At 39.7% G+C, this 22,368-nt stretch overlaps 2 protein-coding genes across 3 annotated transcripts; both read right to left on the bottom strand.

Annotated features, from left to right (window-relative positions):
* Positions 1–259: 259 nt before the first annotated feature.
* On the bottom strand, positions 260–6,416 carry RPS15A (ribosomal protein S15a). Its single transcript, XM_090276962.1, has 5 exons — positions 6,380–6,416; positions 5,208–5,345; positions 4,497–4,576; positions 1,582–1,667; positions 260–405 (listed from the first exon to the last, which is right to left on the bottom strand). The coding sequence occupies exons 2-5, from the start codon at positions 5,338–5,340 to the stop codon at positions 312–314; spliced, it is 393 nt and encodes a 130-aa protein (XP_090133088.1). The 5' UTR covers positions 5,341–5,345; positions 6,380–6,416; the 3' UTR covers positions 260–311.
* A 3,218-nt stretch (positions 6,417–9,634) lies between these two features.
* Positions 9,635–18,020, bottom strand: ARL6IP1 (ARL6 interacting reticulophagy regulator 1). Of its 2 annotated transcripts, none has more exons than XM_090279137.1 (6): positions 17,865–18,020; positions 15,694–15,827; positions 15,121–15,240; positions 12,363–12,480; positions 11,763–11,851; positions 9,635–11,344 (listed from the first exon to the last, which is right to left on the bottom strand). In XM_090279137.1, the coding sequence occupies exons 1-6, from the start codon at positions 17,901–17,903 to the stop codon at positions 11,251–11,253; spliced, it is 594 nt and encodes a 197-aa protein (XP_090135263.1). In that variant the 5' UTR covers positions 17,904–18,020; the 3' UTR covers positions 9,635–11,250. The 2 variants fall into 2 exon arrangements, with proteins under 2 accessions (XP_090135263.1, XP_090135262.1); XM_090279136.1 differs by having other exon boundaries at positions 11,767–11,851; positions 17,865–18,012.
* Positions 18,021–22,368: the final 4,348 nt, after the last annotated feature.

The following is a 22,368-nucleotide window of genomic DNA, read 5'->3' as shown; positions in this document are numbered from 1 at the left end:
GGGAAAAAAGGCACCACTCTTTCCAGGGTTGACATTAAGACCCCAGAAAGGGATAGCTTCACCACCTGGACCCCAACCCAGATTCAACTATCAAAGGCCAGACACCCTCCTGAACTGAGCTATGAGGGTGATGGCTGAGTTATCACAAGTCAAGACTCTCTTGTTCGCTTCAGGGCAACAGCATTCACCAAATGACACGAAGGCTGCACACTGCCACAGGAGCTCCTGCTACTCTGCTGTCACGTTCAAAACGACCGAGTGAAGCACCAGAGTCCATTGGGGCGTTTTATTTGCACATATGTATTACATCCCTAGAAAAAGAATCCCAGGATTTTCCCTCCTGTGTGTTTTCGTCTTGCTTCTTCATGGTCCATGATGCCCGCTGAGGTTGTCAGTACAATGAAACTATGGAGAGTTAAAAAAAAAAAAAAAAAATGCCGGTGAGTTTTTCCTAAATAATTCAACATAAAGCCAATTTCTGGTACAGAAAAGCAGCAACATTCATCAGTACGTAAGATACCTTCTCATAACAGACACAGAAACGAACACTGCCTACACAAGCTGGCAGCACACAGGCATGACCTCTGAACCAGAAGACTCGAAACCAGAGACCTCAGCCACACATCATACACAGCTTTGCCCTGGGCTAACAGGGAGAAACAATGCTATTAATCTTGACTGAAAACAAAGACTGCACTCACCTTCAAACTGTCACTTCCTACTTTCAGGTAAGGCGACATGGAGTTTAAAACATCAAAGTATAGCTACGAACTCAATGGAATTATTTCTGCCACTTACTGTATGTATGACCACAGGCAAATTATTGCAGAGACAGTCACTTGAACAATGGGAATCCCACCTGGCCTAACTATCTTGTGGGTTTACTATGGGGATCAACATAAGACACATAATATATGCCAACTGTGAGGCATTAAAATTAGGATCATAATTACAATCAGCAATGACTCACTCCTAACACTATACACAGTAACCATGAAGTGGGAGTAAATCCAAACACATCACCAAACAGGATTGGGGGGCTTACATTCCTAACCACAGAAAAATTGTTACCAGACACTAAAGTGCTTTACAAGACTTAAATCAGTTAATAGCAGAACTTATAAGAGAACTATTACCACTTTTATAGATGAAGATATCAAGGCTATGATTTGCCCAAGGATTCACAGCTTTAAAGTAGGAAAGCAAGGATTTGAACTCAATCTCTTACCAAAGATGAAGATTTTCAAATTGAGTTTCCCCAGAGGCCTGGAGTTCAGAAATGATTCAGCCATAGGAGGAGAATCACGTCAAACAGACATGAACTATATGCACTGAACTAAAAGAGCAGACATTGAAGGGGACACAAATCTGCTGTCTCTCAGCCTCAGCTCTCATGCCTCTCAAATCTAAATCCTAACACTAGCACGTGAAATGTGACAACACAAGAGCTAAATCCTTAAGTCAAGCAGGTTGAGAATGAACACAATTCCTACTGCTATAAAAAAACAAAATTCACCTCGTCAAATTGCATCACAGCACTCTTTAGCATTAACTTATTTTAAATGAGGAAAATCAACTTACCCAAACTGACGGGATGGAAGCAGGTTGTTTTGCCATTTTTCCAGATCTTTGAGTTGCACATCAAATCTGGGGCTGATTACTCCACACTGTAAAAGGATAACATAGAACAACGTTCACACTTCATCAATACCAGAAGTAACACAAAACAGCATTTGTAATTGCTGAACAGTCAGTCATACAAACCAACTCGACATTTAATGTACAATAATTGATATAAATGCCATTTGAAAAATACACTGAATTATGACCATGCCAACCCAAGAAGAAAAGCAAAGTATTAAGAAAGTCAATAAAAGAGGAAGAACACATGGTAGTGTCAGGTCACCAGTGAGCACCCCTCCTTGATGGGCTAGAAAGCTGTCCCAGAAGTCTTAGACAACATTGTAGCCAAAATTTCTTTTTACATAATAAGGCTAAAATAAATGTGTAGGATCGCAAATAATTCACCTATAAATTAAATATGCAAAATATTAGAATTTCTAAGAGACAAGCTTCACAGGCACTAAACTAAAATCTAAGGACACTGCTCTATACCAATAAAATACCATTAAACACTTCTGAGGAAGACTACCCCCTAACCAACCTCAGGCTATGTTTTCCAAACTAAGATATCTGACAAAACGGATGGGAAGCAGAGAGGGCAGAGTTCTTAACGCTATCCACCTGCTTGCTACTGAGAGTTCCCCAAGAGCCGAAGCACAATACTTCAATCACTCATTCATATACAAATCCTAAAACACAAAACATGTTCAAATATCCACTAACACACTACATGAGTTTACCTGTGGGTTCATACAAGGTGTCTGACTAATAAATCATCTGGCTTTAGATTAAAAGCCTCTTTAATTAGAGCCCAGTAGGACCCCCCATCCTGGTCACATCAGTGCATATAAATCACTAGCACACCTAAAAATATCAATGGAGATAGGTTTCCATTAGTTATACACAAAAAATAATCATGAGAACACACTAGGGTTTGTTCCATTAAAGTGTAAACTCCAGACAACTAAGAAAGCAGGCAGACAGTTGTGTGCACACCCACACAAGTCAATCATTAAAAAATTCCCAGGTGTTTAACAGTAAACGAAAGGAGATTATGAGGTTCAAGTTTGGTAGTAGTTACACTTTCCTGGGTAGAGATTTGAACCCACAGAAACTGAAAATGGGTGTCTCTTTGGCCCAGTTGCTGTACACTGGAAAGCCTACTCAGGTACTACTTCCTATTAGCTATGATGTCACTCAATTCCATCTTACACTGGATGCAAAAAAACAAAAAAAAAACAGGAATAGAGAAAACCAGTTCTCCAAGCAACCTACAGTGAAAGACCTTTCTGAGGCCTCCATTCCACAGTACCCAGGTATTTTATTCCAGCAGAAATATAGGTCTCACTCAAATAGAATTAAATCAGCACACCTTTTCCAAACCAGATGAACCTTAAGGGGATGATATCAGGTCAGAATTTTCTTAATTAATTAATCTACAGTCTTTAAACACTTCTTTCTTCCCCAGCCCCACACTTCCACAGTAGGGGTACATCCATCTCTTGCATGAAGGAAACAGGCAAAAATGAAGAAAAATGAAAACTTGGGAGAATCTGAAAACTGAAGTCTGTTTTGCCCAAGTCAGACAGCTAAGTGGCCAAGCCTGGATTTCAACTCTTAGCCAGAATTTTTCAAACCAGTATACCACGGAACAAAAAATGCCACAAATGAGGTCCATTAGGGAAATGCTCTGTTCAAACATATTTCTCAGGCTATTATGTACAGTGAATGTTCAAAAACTTGGTATGCAGCACTCCTCCAATTTACAGAGGTTGTTTTGTTTGCTTGCTTGTTTTGAACTTTCTGTATTTTCTGCAGGACAGTTTTAAGATGTGCTATAACACTGTCTGTCTCCCACTGGTTACTAGGTAGCTGAGAGACCTTGAGCAGAGCTCAGATCTCAACTTAACTCCTAAAAATAGGGGGGAAAAAATGATACACCTTCTCCTACTTCAAGAACAGTGACTCTAAATCTTTCTTTGGGGTTGTGGTCTAATGGTTATAACGAGCAAACAAGACACGCAAAGTTACCCTGGAAAACCCTTCCAACCTCTCAGTAAGGCTGCACTTGCAGTTTTCATCTAACACTACGTATCTATCCACACCTGAAACAAGCTCACTTACAGGGAGCAACTTTGTAAAAGAAATCACTGGACAAGGAAATCACCTTACCAATCAATCTGACCTTTGCCTCTAACCAAGACTCAATTTCTGGGCCTGTTCCCCTCCCCACCTGTGCTGGACTACAGGACCTCAGACTCCCTGCAAATCTGAAAGCGACAAACATGAACAGAGAGCAGGGCAGCAGCTCAAGGACCCTGACTTAGCTTACAGACACCTGCTCCCAAACACCTGCAATCAGTTAAACCACCAAGTCAAATGGATCAAATAGAGCAACTAGGTTATGCTGACAACTCAAATTGAAAGGGAACACAGACCTCAGTACACATATAAGCTTATGTTAGGAAAAAGAGAAGTATTAATATTGTTAGAGAACCCCTTTCTATTAAAAAACAACAACAACATAATCACCAAGAGAGAGGGAGGACAAGTTTTTACACTGAGAGAATTAGTGGCTCTGGCCAGGTTCAAGCCAGTCAAGTAGGCAGTGCACCACCGTCTCACGCCAGCCCTCCCGTATCTCCCTTCCAACAGCTCAGATGCCGCAGTCAACATACAATTCTAGAACAAGGGCAACCCTGGAGAACAAATGAAGTAAAATGTGATATTAAACTTACTGATTTTAATCACTTGCTAATGTACTTATCTTCACTGAATGAGGTAAAACAAACACGCCCCTATTCAGTTTTACAAGGGCAATGCCAACACCATGTTAAGATCATTCTTAAATATGGAAAATAATCAATTCTTACCTTGTTCAACCTGCCCGTGAGGTTCACAACAATTTTCCCAGCTCTGTGGTCATCAATAATTTCAAATTCGCCAATGTAGCCTACAGAACATAACTGGCTGCATTAAACGGCAGATGTCAATTTAACAGATCTGCTTATTTATGCTCTTCTAGTATTCCTGCTATTTGACTACTGCATTCTTTCCCTCATCTTAGTTATTTCTTTAGCAGTTTAGGAAACAACAGCTGCTGTGTTTCAGAATTTTTACGACCTAATAAAAAATATTTAAAATTCAGGGGGCCGCACCCAAAACCCACCCTGCCATTCCTCAGAGTGCATCATTTCCCCCTTGCTCCTTCCTAGTTTCCCACTCCCACAGGCTACCTATGCCCATGACTTGCAACAATCCTTTCCATCCCATGGCTGTTAGAAGAGCTCAGGAGCCCTTTCAATGACATTACAGCTGACAGGCCACTGCAAATCCCAAACACCGAGCAGGGCAACTCACAAACTCCATTTCCTCCTTTCAACAGTCTTAACCTACTCAGTGTTTCTTGAACAGCATCATCCTTCCAGACAACCCCAACCACGGCTCAAGTCAACTGCAAATAGTTCCCAGGTATTGAGAACACCTGGCTCCCCCATCATCCCACTCCTCTCCCCCTTAATTTCTACAGGATTGATTCCTTAAAAATCTTTGTACATCAAAACACAGAATACATCAACACTTACCATGCTTCATCATCACAGTTAGAAACCGGACAATGACTTTGGAGCACGGCCTGATAAGAACCTGGCGCTTGCCTCTCTTTTCAGCATTGTTGATACTCTTGAGAGCATCGGCCAGGACATTCATGCGCACCATTATGGCTGTTCAGGGAAAAAGTGTTTTACCGTCACTGCCAGCATCAACAGGCACCCAATCATTCCCCATTCTTTTTTTCCTGCCTCTGTCATGACGAAGTTTTCCCATCTCTATGCAGGCTGGTATCCCAGTATCCCCAGCAGAATATGTCAGCTAACAAAACGAAAATATCAGATACGGTCGGTCAGTTCTTCAGAACGGGAACTGAAGTCACCGACGTTTTCCTAACTCTGAAATCCGGCAGCATCTGTACTATTAACATCGTCCTTTATGCCACCTAACTCAATGTCAGCCTTGTCCTAATATACAGGATACTTTTCACCTAACACCCAAAACTCTTGAAAATAAAACGTCTTTGTGCCATCTAAAGTTGTGTCCAACAACAAGCCTATCACAATGGCAAAGGGAAACGTTCTACAAAGCACAAGAATGGACCCTAGCCCAATGGGCATGAACTGCCAGTTTTGAAGTTGTCCAAGCTGAAGATGGGAGTCCAAATCATGCTTCAAGCACTAACAGTAAGGATCCAACCCGCTTCCTCAAGCTCAACAAAGTGTCTGAGGGGAAATCCTAAAACAGCTTAAGACCCACGTTACTTCTCAGCCAACTGCCATCCCAGGCAGTATTCCCTGCTCAGTGTCCTAGCCTCCCAGCCTCCCAGGACGTCCACAGCAATGCACGGCCCACCATCGCCACCGTCCCCGATGCTTCCCGCCGCCCGGAGCCAAGGCGCTGCCTCACCCACTACGAGATCCGGGCGCCGCCGACTGAGCCGGGACTACCACTTTTCCGGGCGGTCGAAAGCTCCGGTTCCCGCCAGCGTTGCGGCCTGTGCCCTGTAAGCCAGTTCCCCATGGAACTGAGCGTGGAGCGACCGAGCATGACTCTCCCCTACGCCTGCCCAGGCCCTCTCAAGGCCTGTATCCCCAGCCCAGACAAGCCCCGGCATCCTCGCAGAGCACAGAAGTCGACTCTCAGACCGCAGGATGGCACCGATAGCCGAAGGATGGTGCTGGATGGCTCACAGAGAAGTACTCACCGGCACAGAAAGATGGCGGAAAGAGGACGGAAGGGGCGAGCCCACGGAGTTATGGGAAGAAAACAGGCTATCGCGAGATTTTCAAAGCGCCTCCGGGAGGGAGGGAAAGGCTGCGTCATGAAAGGAGGCGGGTAAAGGGCGGAGCCTCTTCAGGGCTGGGCAATAGAGAGTTGATAGAATCGACCGCCTAAGTGAAGCCATAGGTGGAGGATAGAGTTATGGCATTAGGCGGAGGCTCCACTCCCTTTTAGCACTCAATCTGTAAAACTAAAAAACTAACAACAAAGGCCTTAATATTTGCTAATTTTTATTGCACTAACTGTTCACCATTTAGAATAAGTTTTGACATTGCGTATGTATAGTGTCTCTCTGGAAGGACGTAGAGAAATCGGTTAATTGCTTCTGGGGAGGGCATTAGGAACTGGGCTAGAAGACTTGCTTTTCTCCCTATACAATTTTGTTTTGTTGTTTGAAAGGTGTATAGTACACTATATTTCCAAAACAGTAAAAAAAATTTTGACTCTCCCTAAATCTTAGAAATTATTTACTAGCGCTCCAGACGTTTCTTTCGAGTTCTGGGAAACACCGTTTGGAAGAAAGCCACAAATATTTTGAAATAAACACTCAGGATTCCGGTCCAGTGGCTTTTTTCTGCTCTTATGCACCGAACAAGTACCAATTTGTATGTCTCTTATCCTCTCAGTACTTTTCCCAGATATAAACCAAGGATAATAATAATGCCTGCCTCTTAAAAGTTATTTCGAGGGTCCGATGAGATAATGGTGACAAAGGGCTCGCACATCTGTCACCTAGTACATGTTCAGTATATTTTGGCAACTGTTAGAGCAGGGAGTTGTAACTACTGCTTGAAGCTTAGGAGTCTGATCACCTGGGAGTGAATTCTACATCCTCCTGGGGCTGCGTGACCTTGAAGCCAGTTACCCATAGCCTCCTTATTTCTCTGCTTCCACCCTTACCCCACCCTCCACCATTCTTGTCTACGGCAGCCAGAAAGACCTTCACAAAACTGAAACAGTCAGATCATGCACTTTCCAAAGACTCCTATCAAATACAAATTCCTTACAAAGTTTACAAGGTCCTCCCTGAAGTGCACCCCTGCCTCCTTGCACCACACACCAGACCTCAGCCCCCAACATTCTCCCCGACTTGCCTTTCTTCAGACACTCCAACATACTCCACCTCAGGGCCTTTGCATTTGCTTTTCCCTCGAATTTGAACATTTCTCCCCCAGTTAGCCAAGTGGTTTGCTCCCTGACTTTCCTCAGCTCTCTATTCAATCACACAAACATAGTTTCCTAGCTGTTACCCCCCTTCCCCATGACCCTACTTAATTTTTCTCTATAGCACTTAACCACCTGAAACATTGCAAGTGTACTTATTTTCTGTCCATATTAAGTTCCCAGCAAGCAGGGACTGAGGTTTGCTCACCACTGTACTCAGCTTCCAGAGAAGATATCTGGCACATAGTAGGCCTTGGAGATAGATAGATAGATAGATAGATAGATAGATAGATAGATAGATAGATATAGATATAGATATAAAATGACTAAATGAATGGGCAAATCAGTTTCCCTATCTGTACAATGGAGATGGTACTACCAATCACTTGAAGTTGCTGTGAGGATAAATGGAGTAATGCGTAGAAGATTAATACAAAAACAGGCCGAGTGAATGCTCGATATTAAAATTCATTAGTATAAAGTCTCTGCCCACCACACCCCAATCCTTAGTGAACCCCAAGAAAGCAAAGTTCCCAGTTTGGATACCTCAGAGATAAAGAATTCTCTGATTAAGTATACACTACAAAAGGGCCATTTGCTTTTTAAGCGAAAATTTCATTGAAGAACTGGTTTCCCTGCACTTACGTAATAAAATGGTTTACTAAAAATGTGGGCCTTAACAACCATGGGGAGTTAAGTGAATAAACCCACTTTACTTCAAGAGCACCATCCACTTCCGTCATTCATCTATTCATTGAACATTAAAATATTACATACCAGGTTAGAAGGGGACAAATATATGTTCCTGCCCTTAAAGAGATGCAGATCACAGCAGGGAAGACAGAACTCTAATTAACAACGCAATATATGGGGCAATGTGCTACAAAGAAATGCAGAGGTGGCCTGGAATGTTGCTCAAGCTCTCACAGAGGAAGTGCAATTTGATCTGTGCTGTGAAGGGTACTACAACCACCACGTGTAATGGCCACTAAAGTGCTTCCTGTAGGTTAATTTATTGAATCATTAAAGCGACTGTGATTACATACTGCCCCTATTATATCTATAGTTATCCCCATTTCACAATCTTAAATTGACTCAATCTTAAAATTTTTTTAAAAGTCAAAGTTAAAAAACGAGATTACTTAACTTGTTTAAACTACTAGGAAACTTGGTGGGATTTGAATCTAGGTCTACGTGACCCCAAAATGTTTGGGTGTATGGGCAGTAGATATCCTAAGCTTACAACAGCTCCAAGAACTAGAAGGGCATGGAATAAAAATGAATAGAAATCTCAGAATGGCTGTGTTGGAACTGAGAAATAGGGAAGAGTAGAATTGGAGCAGAGGGCCATGTATAAACATATTGCCTTGTTTACAAGTTCGAGGTTTATGCTATAAGCAAACTGGAACCTGCTGAGGGGTGTCAAACAGGATTTAATTGTTAAGAGAAATGGCAACCTTGTAAACAATGAACTGGCATTTAATCACCTCTCCTAAACACTTTTGGTATGACTCCAAAGGGCCCCTCTTGACACTTTGTGAACCCTAGGATGACAGAACCTCTGCTGGAGATGATGCCAAGGCAAGTGTTAAAAAGGAACTTTTGCTATGGCCAAAGCTAGCACAAGGTTAGCCAGGCTGGCTTGGGAAGCCAGAAAGTGAGACGGGCCTGAGATGTAATCACAGCTGTGTGGGAGAAATCCAGCATTTCCAAGTATCAGGTGACCACCTATGGTGACTTTGGGTTGAGACTTCCCTTTTCTGGACATTATCAAATCCCCAGGAGACTCCAAAGAAGAATAATCCATACCATTTTTTGGCGTGGGGGGGCGGGAGTCCTCAAAATTAAATTTGATCGACTCTGTTCCCAGGACCCACTAAGTATAGACAGTGAGGCCCAGTGAAAACATCCAACTTGAGGTCTAATGTAAAAAAAAAATTTTTTTTTAAATTTGATCCATAAATCCACCCATGTAAATATTGTCCAGGCTAAGGTAGAAAGAAAGGACACAAAAAGGGATTCCAGCTTTTATTTTTCCCCTTTTCACAAAACAAAGAAGAAATAATAATACAGGATTAAAACCACAAAAGTAGTTAAATTGGTAGAACACGTATACAAGAAAAAAAAAATTCAGATAAGACGAAGGCTTATTTACAACGAGGAAACACATGTAAATTAAGGTAGCTTGTAGTTTTCGTATGAAATATTTTTTAAAAAATTGAACGTATGCTACATGGGTGCCACTGTTTACAGCAATATTGAAGGGGAGAAAACACTTATTTAGAAACAGATACACCAAAAGGTCCAGGTTTATAACATCAGTGCAATAAATTCACAAACTATATTACAGCTAATTAATTAGTTTAAGACCTGTTCCCAAACATGTCACATTTTTGGCCCTTAGAGGTTCATTCCACAGACTTCAACTAAACTTCTAGCTACTGAGAAAAAGAATTATTCTAAGATGATTTCCAAGAGTTACAAAATTTCTATACACCTAAGGCCATCATCTATCATTTCCCAAAGTTTGCTCTCACCAACAGTCCTTGTATTCTTCAGAGAAATATGTAGGAAAAAAAGTCAAGACACCAGCATAGTCACCACCTCCTAGGTAAGATCTACGGGGACCAAAGCAGCCAACATTACCATAAAATGAAAATTGAAAAATTAATAGGATGAGATTATTTTCTACTGAATCTTGATGAAATACAGGAAGACCTTTGTCCTTGATTAGCTGGTCTTGGAGTAAAAGTTATAGGCATGAGTCTTCATCTCTTACATACTTTAGTTTCAGAGAGCTGAAAATCTTAAATTAAAAATATGTTAAAAATCCTAAATCCAAGGTTTTAGAAGCTTGCTATTAAAAAGCTTTTAAGGACCTACTAACTTGAAGGCTAAGTGCAAGGGGACAAGAGCTCCAAGCCTGTCAGATTTGCCACTTCAGAGGAGGAATCAATATTTTCTACAAATTGCAATTTTTTTGCACAAGGGAGAAACCAACATATACTAGGGCATGTAGTTTCATTTTTATTCTATGAGGATTCTTCTCACAGAAACAGAATGAGGAATGAACCTTCATTGGTCTCTTCACTGGAAGTGGTAAACTTGGTCTCCATGTTCACAAAGCCAGACAGTTTTTTAAGCAGACTGTGGAAGTAGGCAGTTGAACCAGTTTTTGTAGCCACTGACCACTACACCTTGTATCTAGCAAGCGAAGTATCAACTCAAATAATTATCCAAAGTCACTGTTAACTGTACTAAGAGGTGAATTCATTACTATATTATTTTAAAGGAAGTTACCTACAAGTAAGAATTCAATGAGCCCTGGATGAGAAAAATCAAAACAAGTTGTATTCATGAATGAGTTGTCCATATAAAGCCAACTGATGAGAATACACCCAGATACACTTGACATTAAGATACTATGTATAAAGTCTTTATACTATGTATAAAGATACTATATGGCAAGTCTGAATTTCTACTAAGGGTAGGAGGAGTGAGAGCAAAGAGCTACTTCTGTAACACTTTAGTATCCAGATAATAGAAACTGTTCCCGAGGATAATCAATGTATACACCATTAATCACACTGAATGAAGATGATGTGTTATTCATTTTTCTTTTCTTTTTGCTTAAGAAGCTTGTTCATCTCCCTTTTGGCCATTCCAATGTACTTCGAAATGACTCCATGTTGGTTCAGTCCAGGAAGCAACAGTAAGAAAGCCACTTAAAAATAAACAAACAAAATTAAGCAGGCAGCAATTCACTTCCTAAATGTTATCACATGCTAGGGAAGGTGGTTTCCCAGACTATTAGGCATTCTAATGGGAAGAAGCAATATGAAATCCATTATTTCTGCTTATATTTATCTCCAGAAACTTCGGCTATCATAGCTTCCAACCTCAGATGACACACACTGCTTGTTTTTACTCCCTATACATTTCTTTCTACCCTGGTTAGTATGTTCTTTAACTTCCTGCTAGATCACAAGCTCCCTGCAAACAAAGACCTGGGTTTTTTTTAATCATCTTTTTAGACTCCAAGTTCCTTGATCAGTGCCTTATATTTGGTATCGTGCACATATTTGTTTAACTAAGTTCCAGTTAGACTTCACTGTCCAGGATGTGCCTGTGTCCTCAAAGACTTACCTATCAAGTAGGTGAGAAGAAGATTGTGGACCTGCTGTCCCACCCAAGCAACCGCAGCAAGAGAAATGATCATGCTCATGAAGTACTAGTAATAAAAATAATAAGAATATATTATATAAAACCTACTGGAAACTCCATTAGACTTGCTTTATAGAATTTGGATACATACCCTCCTAGAACTACTGTAATTCTATATTTAATAGTTTATAATAGAAATTATACTACTTTTACAATTAATAATGCCACATAGTAACTTCATGTGAAGCTAAATTAAGAAAACAAATGCTTTCTAAGTATATGGCTAAATTAAGAAAACAAATGCTTTCTAAGTATATGTCTTTTACTTTATTTCAATAAGAAAAAAGATTTCACTCTGCTAGAATACAAATTAAATGTAAAACAATTTTAACTTTTAGTGACTCAGTCTAATGCAGATATGCATTTATGAATGTAATCAAGAGGAATTAAACCAATGGAAGATAAATATCAAAATAATAACTATTCAAACAAACAGGCTATCATTATACTACAATAAAGTAAAAACTGACTCAATCTTAAAATGTTGCTTTACTTGAATAAGTCAAAACAAAAAGTACCATTTTTGGCTTTTCTTCCTTTAGTGTGAAGAGGCGCTTCCACCAGCCCACAGCTCTGCGTCGAGTTTTTACTAGACTACTGCAAATTTCATGGAATCTTTGCTGCTGCTCAGTGGTCCTAGAAAAAAGAATGTTCCCCTCCACGATAAGAAAATCTCTATAGTATACAGAAATACACCATCCTCCCTTACTTAAAAAGCTATCTTCTAAAGAAAATCTAAATTAAAAAATGATTCATCATTATCTTACAAAGGTGAAAAAGTTCTTGTACCATTAAAACACCTTTGATGACACAGGAATAAGTTTTTACATAAACACACATGTGAGTGTATATGTGTACAAGGTAAGGTACTCTATGGTTCCAAAGCCCCATTTTGTTAATGACAGTAACAAAAGACTCATACTACTACTACTACTACTACCACAGGTTGTGCAGAAATCACTATACAGTATTCACTCACTTATCGCGGGTATTACGTTCTAGACACCCCTGTGATAGGTGAAAATCCGCAAAGTAGGAACCTTACATTTATTTTAGTATTTATATATATTTTAAGGCTTTATAAACCCTTCCCCCACACTTATAAACCATTCCCAGTCCTTTATTAACCTTTTCTACTCCCTTATTAACCTTTTCCACACTTTTATAAACACTACTTATGTTCTTAAACATATTCTACACTCTTAAACCTACGTAACTTTAACAACATATGTATACAGTACTGCAAAATCCCGATATAGCGAAAAATCCATGATAAATAATTAACTATAATATTTTTAAAAATCCCGTGATACACTGAGGCCGCAATAAGTGAACCGCGATATAGAAAGGGACTACTGTAAATTAATTTCCCTGTTGCTGTATTTTTTCCAATCCTAGTGAATCCTGGGTTGTAGCCCACCAGAGTCCCACTATTTTGATGAAGATATAGTTTCTACCAAACAGCTCTATTTGAGCACTTTTCAGTAAGACAGTAACTTCCAGCATTCACAGCATTAATACCCTCAACTGAGCTTCATACATCTGATGCCAAGGCAGCAGCAATACATGATTCCAATCTAAGTTTAGTCCCACTGATGAGTAATATAATCATAAAACAAAACAGCAGTAAAAATACAAAAAGATACTCTAAGAAAGCCCTTTCTTATGTATAATGTTTTTTTGGGGGTGAGGGGTTCTGATAGAAATTGCCATTGTACTGCCTTTGCTATACAGCTATAATGGCTGCTATTATAAAGCAGGCCCTGCACTGGGGGATGTATTATCTTTTCTCCTTGAGTTCTCATCCCTGTGAAATTGCAGTGACAGATACAGTAGGAGGGTTTCTGCTGAGCCCTGAAACTTCTTGCAAACAATTCAACCTTCTATGTTGCCATAGTCAAGGCCGATTATGGGTACGCAACAGTGCTCTTCCTTCCCCATAAAGATCAAACAATAAAACTGGTGTGGCAATAAGATCAAGCCATGTACTGACATGAAGGTCGTGTTTGTTTCTGATAACTTTTCTCCAGAAATTATGAATTAGCAGATTAGAATACCATCTGGCTAATAAAGTCAAGGTCAGAAGTTGATCCCCTTTGTTAAAATTTTATACTGTGTGATTGCAAACTTGCCCAGAAAATAGCAGCATAATTCATTACTGCATGTGAAAAACAATTCAATTCAAAGGACATTTTCTAGTACTCACTCATTCTGCTATGGGGGAAACATCTTTAAATTAATATAATGAATTATATTATTATATATATTATATATAAATTAAGCAAACTCCCCCAAAACATCTGAATTTTTCTCAAAGATCCAAGGGCTTACCTTTGAAATTCTTCCTTTTAAGAGTTATTTTATAAACTGCTATTATGAGGGGAACAAAAAGCTAAAGGCACAAGTAGACTACTCATCAAATTAAAATAAACAAGTGAGGGAGAATAGCAGCTGAGAGGAAAAAAAATCTATTCTGATGTTCAGTTTTGCTCATTACTTGGATCAAAAGTGAGAAAGGCAACATTACAGAGACGTTAAAATACTTTAATACGATCCACAGACACTTAACTATACCTTGGGAACTCATTAAGTAACTAATTCAAAGAACAGTATAAATGAAATCAACTCACACGTATATACCACCTGAACCTATTCTGAAGCACTTGCTGTGTATTTAGCTAACTATCACTGTACTGTCTCAATGTTCTCACACCTAAACACAGGACCAATCTTAAAAATCAAAATAATTCACAGCACCCAGAACAGTGCCGAACATAAAAGCAGATGTTCAAGAAATAGTTGCTAAGTAAATGGACAAAAATCTACCCATTACTGTTTTCATATTCATTCAAAAATAACTTGAGAAATTAATATACTATCTTAAATATCAATGGAAATAAATATAAAATGTAAATGTACTACTTTTATGGAAAGCTCATATGAATTCTACAATCCTTGATAAAACATTACCAAAAAAACCCCAAAAGAAAACAAATAAACAAAAAAAAAAAACACCTCACTTCAGTAAGAAGGTCTAAAAAGGAAAAAAAAAAAAGTCAACATAAAAGACCATAAAAGACCTATGGAGATATGTAAGTACTGGAAATTCATGATTTATATATGAATCAGCTAAAATACTCTTTATATAAAAGCAATGAACTCTAACCCCTAGGTATCTGATGGTTAGACAAAATCTGTGATAAATTACAGGATGCTAATCACAGCCAACAGGGCAACTTCTCAGAAATTAGAATGTCAAATCATCATGCCACCTACCATTTATTGGAGCCAAAAATCCTAGGTGCTAGAATGGGAACAAGGTAGTCAGCCAAGCACAAAAACATAACAAAACAGGAAACACCAGACAGAACAGATGGATCTAGATAGTAGATGGTCCTGTTTAAAAAAGAAAAATTAACAAAGGTTAGAAAAACAATCATTTTTCCTAAGTGAAGATATTTATTCACTTAGATCTCTGGTTCTCATAGATATTATTTGCCCTTTTCAATCTAATTTTCTCACAAGTGGTTTTCTGGAAGCTTCATGACATGACATCATAGCTGCAACGTAAATACCAAGAAAAAAAGTTCTTTGGGGTCTTCAATACTTTTTAGGAGTGTAAAGGATTCTAAGGATAAATGGTTTCTGTCACTGATTTATTCAATTGCATTATGTTACTGAGTTCACATAAGTCCTACAAATTCTGAAAACTAGGCAAACTGCTTCAAGAAAAGGCATTCTTTACAGATTATACTTTACAAAAGGCTTAAGACACTTTGAATGGAGGCTGTGTACTACTTGAGCCCTTGTTAATAAGCACAATCTTAAGTAATTGAACAGCTCACTTACAGAAACACCAAAGAAACCACACCCACGATGGCAGGTGGAAACCAAGGTCTTTCCCATCGGAGGATTTTATCAGCCATCAGCATCACCTCTCCCCATCCTTGCAGCTGCTCTTCCAGAATTGCAGTCTCTGCAGCCTATATGTGATCAATATTTAAAGCCATTATTTTACTACTCTCAACATTTCTGAGGTTCCAAGAGTTAAATTCTTCTATGCCACCAAGTATATAATAGCTGTTAACCAAATCACTAGTTTAAATGTGAGTTTCTAAAAACTCTACAATGTTGGTACCAATGACAGAAATCAATGCAGAAAAAAATAGAAGAAACCCTATTATTTAACGGTCACCTTCTACATCTAAGAACTGGGACACTCTTTACATAAGGTAGGCATAATTAAGACCCATTTCACAATTAAAGAATGGTTAACTAACTTGCCCAAAGTCATACACTACCAAGCACAGCACCCAGATCACTTTATATGCGCTCATTTCAGGTGGTTAGAATTGATCTGTTGTTTTGTCACTTTATTGATTTAAACCTCTACTTCTAAGTCTATTAGGTAAGCCTTTCCCTGAACAGCACTCAAATTCTAAAATAGCTCTTTGTGTAACGGAATTATTTAGATGTTGCTATGACTTGCACAATTAAGGAAAACTACTTTCACCAAATTATATGAGGCATTTTAAGCTCAATATATATCTCCTCTGCAGAGCTTCTTACACTTATCAGGATATTTTGCTTAGATGTCAGGTTTCTCTGAAAAGCTGACAATTTGATTTCTAGGATGAGCTAATGAGGCAGAAAGCCTTTAAGCTGATTTTGGTAGAGGAAAAGAAACTGAAACAAGAAACCCAAGTGTCCTTTTAAATGTCTCAGGAAAACACGAATCACCCAGGTGACCTCAATATTTGACTTTATATACTAAGCTTAATATAGTTAAATAAAAGATTCCTATGTGTAAGAAACTCTGCTAAGTGTTTTACATACTTATACTTTGATTAAGCCTTCCAACAAGCTAAAGGAAAGGTGTTACTATCCTCATTTTACAGATGAGGAAACTGAGATACATAGAGTTGTTAAAGATCTGAATACAGGAAATCCAAGACCAAAAGTCTTGTTCTCCGTAAAGTTACATTGCTCTGCTGGAAAGAGTATTTGAGCTCCAGTGTGAACTTGGGCAACTTCTTTGTGCTCTTAAAAGGATCCTGGCTGGGGCTAACTATGCTAACCGTAGAGGAGGGGGTGGGGGCGTGGGGTGTAGCATAGCAGGTCATGCATTTCTAAAACGAATGCACACACAACCAAACTGCCCTGCGAAGTCCCCGAATTATCTTTTAGCACCTGGGTATTGGAAACTCAAAAGTCAAAAATTAAATTCTTTGCTCCTATTCATTATGGTTGTGGTGTGTGGCCTGCCTTTTCCTGTGGAAAGGCAATGGAGAAAATGCACGGATTTCTCTCGTTTTTTGCCTAGAGCGTGCTGTGAAATTAGCAATGAGGTAAATTTGCCCACCTGTGACACAGCGTCATTTCAGTTCCTTAGGACCCCTGCTTTATTCTCAAGTAGCCCTGTGACCTCCCAGACTTACAAATTCCAGACAAACGCCTGGAGACTTCCCATTGTCCTTCTAGCGGGACCCCATTCCCAGTTCTCTACGGTGAACTCACGGCCTCCTTGCCGTTTTAAGCTATGCCAGCTCTAACAGAAATTCTCGGCAACAGCCCTTTGGTCCTCAACACCTGCCCAAGTATAGGGAAAAAGAACGAAGGGCATCCTGGTTAAAAGATCAAAGCGGGGAAATCCGGATACGACTGGGGCCTAGGCCCAAATGCGCTGGACAGTCACCTCGCGGTCCTCTGCCCCAGGTTACACCCAAGGCTTGTCACAGGCCCCTTCTTCTCACCTCTACCTCAACCACCATGCACGATGACTGATCACGTACCCTCCTCGCCCCTTTCCCAGGGTATGCTAGAGGTCAGCACGACTGGTCAGCCAAGCAAACGCTACCCAAGAAGCCCGAGAGGCAGGCATTGTCGCCTGAGCATGGAAAACGGGAGAGGAGGGCCAGGGCCGCCGCGGGCTATAGACAAGAGGCCGCAGCTCCGCCGGGTCGAGCCCAAAGCACAGAGGCCCCGCTTGTTTCCCCTCGTGACGCGGCGTCGGAACTCACCAGCAAGTTGGTGCTGCGATTATCTCCCTCTGCCATCATCCCCAAGGTGCCGCTTCAGCGAGCGTAAGCCAGCCTAGTCACCAGCCTCCCTCACAGACCAGCACAACAGCCCCAACGCAACCACACACCCAGCAAACCCCTTATATAGGCCGGCCGTCTTTCCCGACAGTCCCCGCGAAGCTCGCTCCTCATTGGGCATATCGAACCCAAGTTTAAGAGGAGTCAGACCAACCGCAGCCCAGTGCAGGGCTTGAAATTGAGGTCAAAGGAGAGAGGTACAGCGCAGGGCTGAGGGGGCGGGGACACAGAATGACCAATCAGCGACCAAGAGGATGTGCACGGCCCCACTCAGGCCTTTTCGAAAGCGGTTGAACGGTCGTAGTTACTGGTTTCTTCTGGCGTCAGTATTCCCAGGATTGGCCACCATGGTATCTTTTGGATCTGCTGAACCTCAAAGCAGCTAAGGAGACTCTGAAATTTACTTCTCGAAGAAATAAGCCACACAGTATCAGGCAGAGATGGGCATGTTTCCCTAACCTTGCTGTGCCCCTCGCTTTATCCCTAGGCGTCCCTACCTCCTAATCCCTGCTTTGGCTGCCCGGGTCAGCCCAGATTTGTGACTGCGACTCGTGCTTATTTATGTAGATTTTCTGCATTTTCTCCTTCCTACTCATTAGGGAAAAGGCCTTCGCTTGACTGTGGGGGGCGGAGTAGGGGCTTAGTTTGAGAGCTCGTGAAAAATGCACCTATTTGCAAAGCTTATTTATTCGGGTTCTTTGTGGGGCACTTGAGTTACAAAACTAAGAGCTCCCTCTCTGAAGTGCTTGTTCTGACAGAACCCTTCAGACATTAGGGATCATGCTAAGGAAAGATGCAAACCTCATAAGCAGTGGAATTCATAAGCACTTTAGGAAGTAGGTGAACTATGTTGAGGCACTTCTCAGTATTTTCTCTCCAGGATTAACAAGTGCTTTTTCATTACTCAAAATCATGCCAAATGCTCACCTGGAAAACTTACCAAACTTGTTAACAGCTTTTTATCCTTTCATACTCATTTACATTACGCCATCGAATTTAAATGTTTTAAAATCATTCCTTAGGTAACTACCAGGTTCTTAAGAGCTCAGAGAAGGCATAAAGAAATTTGAGAAAATAGAGCTACAGACCACAGAAAGCCAGGGGGATAGCAGCATTATGAATTTCAAGAAAGGGTAGGATCTTTGATAAAGCATCTGGATCAGATGTAAACGCCTGATGGGGAAAAAAGCCTTTGCAACGGAAAGGGACTCTCCAATGGGTTATGTAGGTAAGGTGCAGCAAGCTGGCCTAGGACCCCGTTTTGGAAGATTTTAAAGCTATGAAGTTTGAGGGCCAAGCCCTCCTCTGCCTCTTCAAAAGAAAAAGGTCCCAATCAACAGCCAAGTAATTACTGAATATATTGAGCACCGCTGCAAAATTTTGCTGTTGGCACAGTAACATCCACTTCCAAGTGAGAGGCCACTTTTTAGGCTTTAAAAAGTGGCATTTCTAACCAAAACAAAAAACAAAAAAAAACCCTGACATTTGTACTTTGGGAAGTACTGGTTTCCACCCAAGTTTTCTTATGTACAACTTAAGAAGGCTTTTCAACACCTGCTTGTGAAATTAAGGTAGGTGAAAAAAATGGAAGCAGCTTTTGTTCCCAGCTCTACTACTGCAACTTCACAGGCCAGGGGCACTGCTATCAATTTTCTAAGGAAACTTTACAATTGGCCTAATTAAAAACAAACAAAAGCCTATCCTTAGGACAACTGTAATAGAAAAACAATAAAAGAAAAAACAAAAAACAAAAAAGCACCTATCCTTTGTGTAGCTTTGAGAAACAGGATGTGATGTTCCGAAAAGTGCCAGATGACTAAACAGCTAACATAAATCCTAATACTTTCTAGCGGCAACAAATGCAATCGGACTTCCAGATAGTAAAACAAACTGGGCATTTTAATTTTTCTTTAGGCTTTCATACCCCAGGAAATATACATGCCAATAATGTTCTAGTTTTGTTTTAAATATTCACAAAATCATAATTTTATCTTAATAACTTTCCCACTGAAGTAAAATTTCTACTGCTGTTCAAAAATACTTTAGAACTTTGAGGGTAGAAAAAATTTTTTTAACATTTTTTTGGAGGTATTAATGCTTTAAAAATAAAAAAGAAAGTACTACCCATGTTACAAAATTACGTTTTCTGGAAACTACTTACACCAATAAATTCAGAACTTAAATGCTACATCTTTTAATACTTTATTTTCTGAAAAACAGGTATTTCATACAATCTTTGCCATGTTAATGCAAATATGCACAAAGTAGGCATGTATTTTTGTTTTCCAAACAATGCATTATGAACATTTTCAGGAAGCTGGTGTGATTTATTCAACTTTTAATCTTAAATACAATCACAAAATTATATCCATCAGGAGGCATTACAACCTTTTGTACAGAGAAGCCACTTTAATTTATACAATGTTTACTACGACAAGGAAGATTCAGTTCAACTCAATTTGCTCTTATAATAAGGGTAAATTAACAAGCGAAGTATGATGTTGTCACTGACATTACAGGTGGAAAGAAAAGGGAAATTTAAAATAGAAAAATAAATGACACAAGAACTTTAAATAGGAGCTGAAATTGGAACTGTCAGCAAAAGAGGGGGGGAAAAATCGACCTGTTTAATAAGAAAAACAAGTCTGCTTTTCCGAACAAGCAATTCCTTAAGTTTACAATCTTCAAAAATCAGGCTAATCGTATGACATTTTTGCATTAGCACAACCAATACCTTTTCTTTAGTAAATCCAGTCAAACTCCCATAAAAAGCAAAGGACTCGAAGCAGTTCTTGTACAACTAACCCTTGAATCTATAAAGCTGCTCTAAGAGTCCATTTGCCCATTTAAGGAAGGGATGGTGATTAATTGTTACCCAGGCCTAAAAAGTAAGGGAAGTGCAATATACCCTTAGGGGTTATAATACAGAGAATTTCCCCTTCCCCAATGTTTGGAAAAATTTGTAATGCTATTTTTTCCCCATAGGAGGAATCTTTCTAACACAATCCCAATACTGAAAACTTCTACATTCTTTAAGTGACCCTTACATTAATATATTCTACTTCCTTCATTGGGGGGGGGGGGGGAAAGCTTTAAATTACTGGCATTTTACAAGCTCGAGAATGGAAGGTCATTGGTTCTCATGTTTAATTTTATATAAAACAAAGGTATTTAATGTGCTAATAGTAAAGCATTCACTGATTTTTGATGTAGATGAACAGGACTAACAGGCTAACTGGAGGTGTTTGCTATGAAAAGAATTGGGAGAAAAGAAGATCCAGCTCCTTACTGCCAAAACAAGCCCAGAATAATTACAAATATGTGGAGGAAGATAGGCCAGGAAGACTTTTCAGTTTAAAGTTCTGCCTATAATACCCCAGACTTAAAAGAACCTAAGATTGCACATCAACTCTAATATTTGGCTATACTTGCATTGCCCTGCGTGGCATTTTTAAAATGGCTCTTTCCTTAAATTTCACACATCAGAACAACCACAAAACAATGCAGAAAACACCAAACACTGGACAATATTTTAAAAACTACACACTAAGCTTAGTTAATAGAGGCAAGTGTTAAGGGCAGAAGTGATGGAAGTTTTTCTTTGTACTACAAACCCTCACCCTTGAACCGGGGGTTGGGCTCTTAAAAACAATTTAGGGAAGCAGATCAAGAGCTTGATTATCAGTTCTCAAAGAAATCTTACATACCTCAAGAACAACACACCACAAGTGTCAGACAGAAAAAGAATGTGAATCATCTAACAAACTATGTTAAGAAATCATGACCAGAAAAAAAAAAGTTAAGACACACTAAAAAAATACAGCTCCATAAACCATTAAACTCCCACTGCTTTGGAGAGAAATCAACTAATATTCAAGTGATTCTAGAAAATTAGACAATAAAACACAAGATAAACTTCAATTTCCAAGGGTACACTGAATTAGAGGTTGTGTTATCCTGTACCCCTAGAATCTTAAAAGGAGGGGAGCCATCTCCTGGTTTTCCACAGGTATTTTGTATCATTAAAAATGTATGATTTCAGAAGCCTTGGCTAAGAGGCTCAGTTGGTTGGAGCATCGTCTCAATACACCAAGGTTGCAGGTTTGTACCCCAGTCAGGGCACATATAAGAGTCAACCAGTGAATGCATAAGTGGGTGGAACAAATCAATGTCTCAAATAAAAAAAAAAAATTTAATGCATGACTTCATAACCACAACACTCTGAACTTTACATTATTTTAAAAGATAATTCCCAAAATATAGCCCTGACTTCTCAATCTTTCTATATCACCAGGACTTTTTACCCTTGATTAACTCTGTTGAGTTCTCTTACAACAGTTTAAAATGGCAAGGCTACTTGCAGATGAATTCCCAGAGGAAGCCAAACTAGCGTCTAGTTCAAGATGTAGTAAAAAGCAGTTTGACA

Source organism: Furipterus horrens, unplaced genomic scaffold (genome assembly GCF_987537825.1).
Source record: "Furipterus horrens unplaced genomic scaffold, mFurHor1.1.pri manual_scaffold_5, whole genome shotgun sequence".
In the NCBI taxonomy this organism is placed as follows: domain Eukaryota; kingdom Metazoa; phylum Chordata; class Mammalia; order Chiroptera; family Furipteridae; genus Furipterus; species Furipterus horrens.
This window is presented reverse-complemented; position numbering and strand designations above follow the sequence as displayed.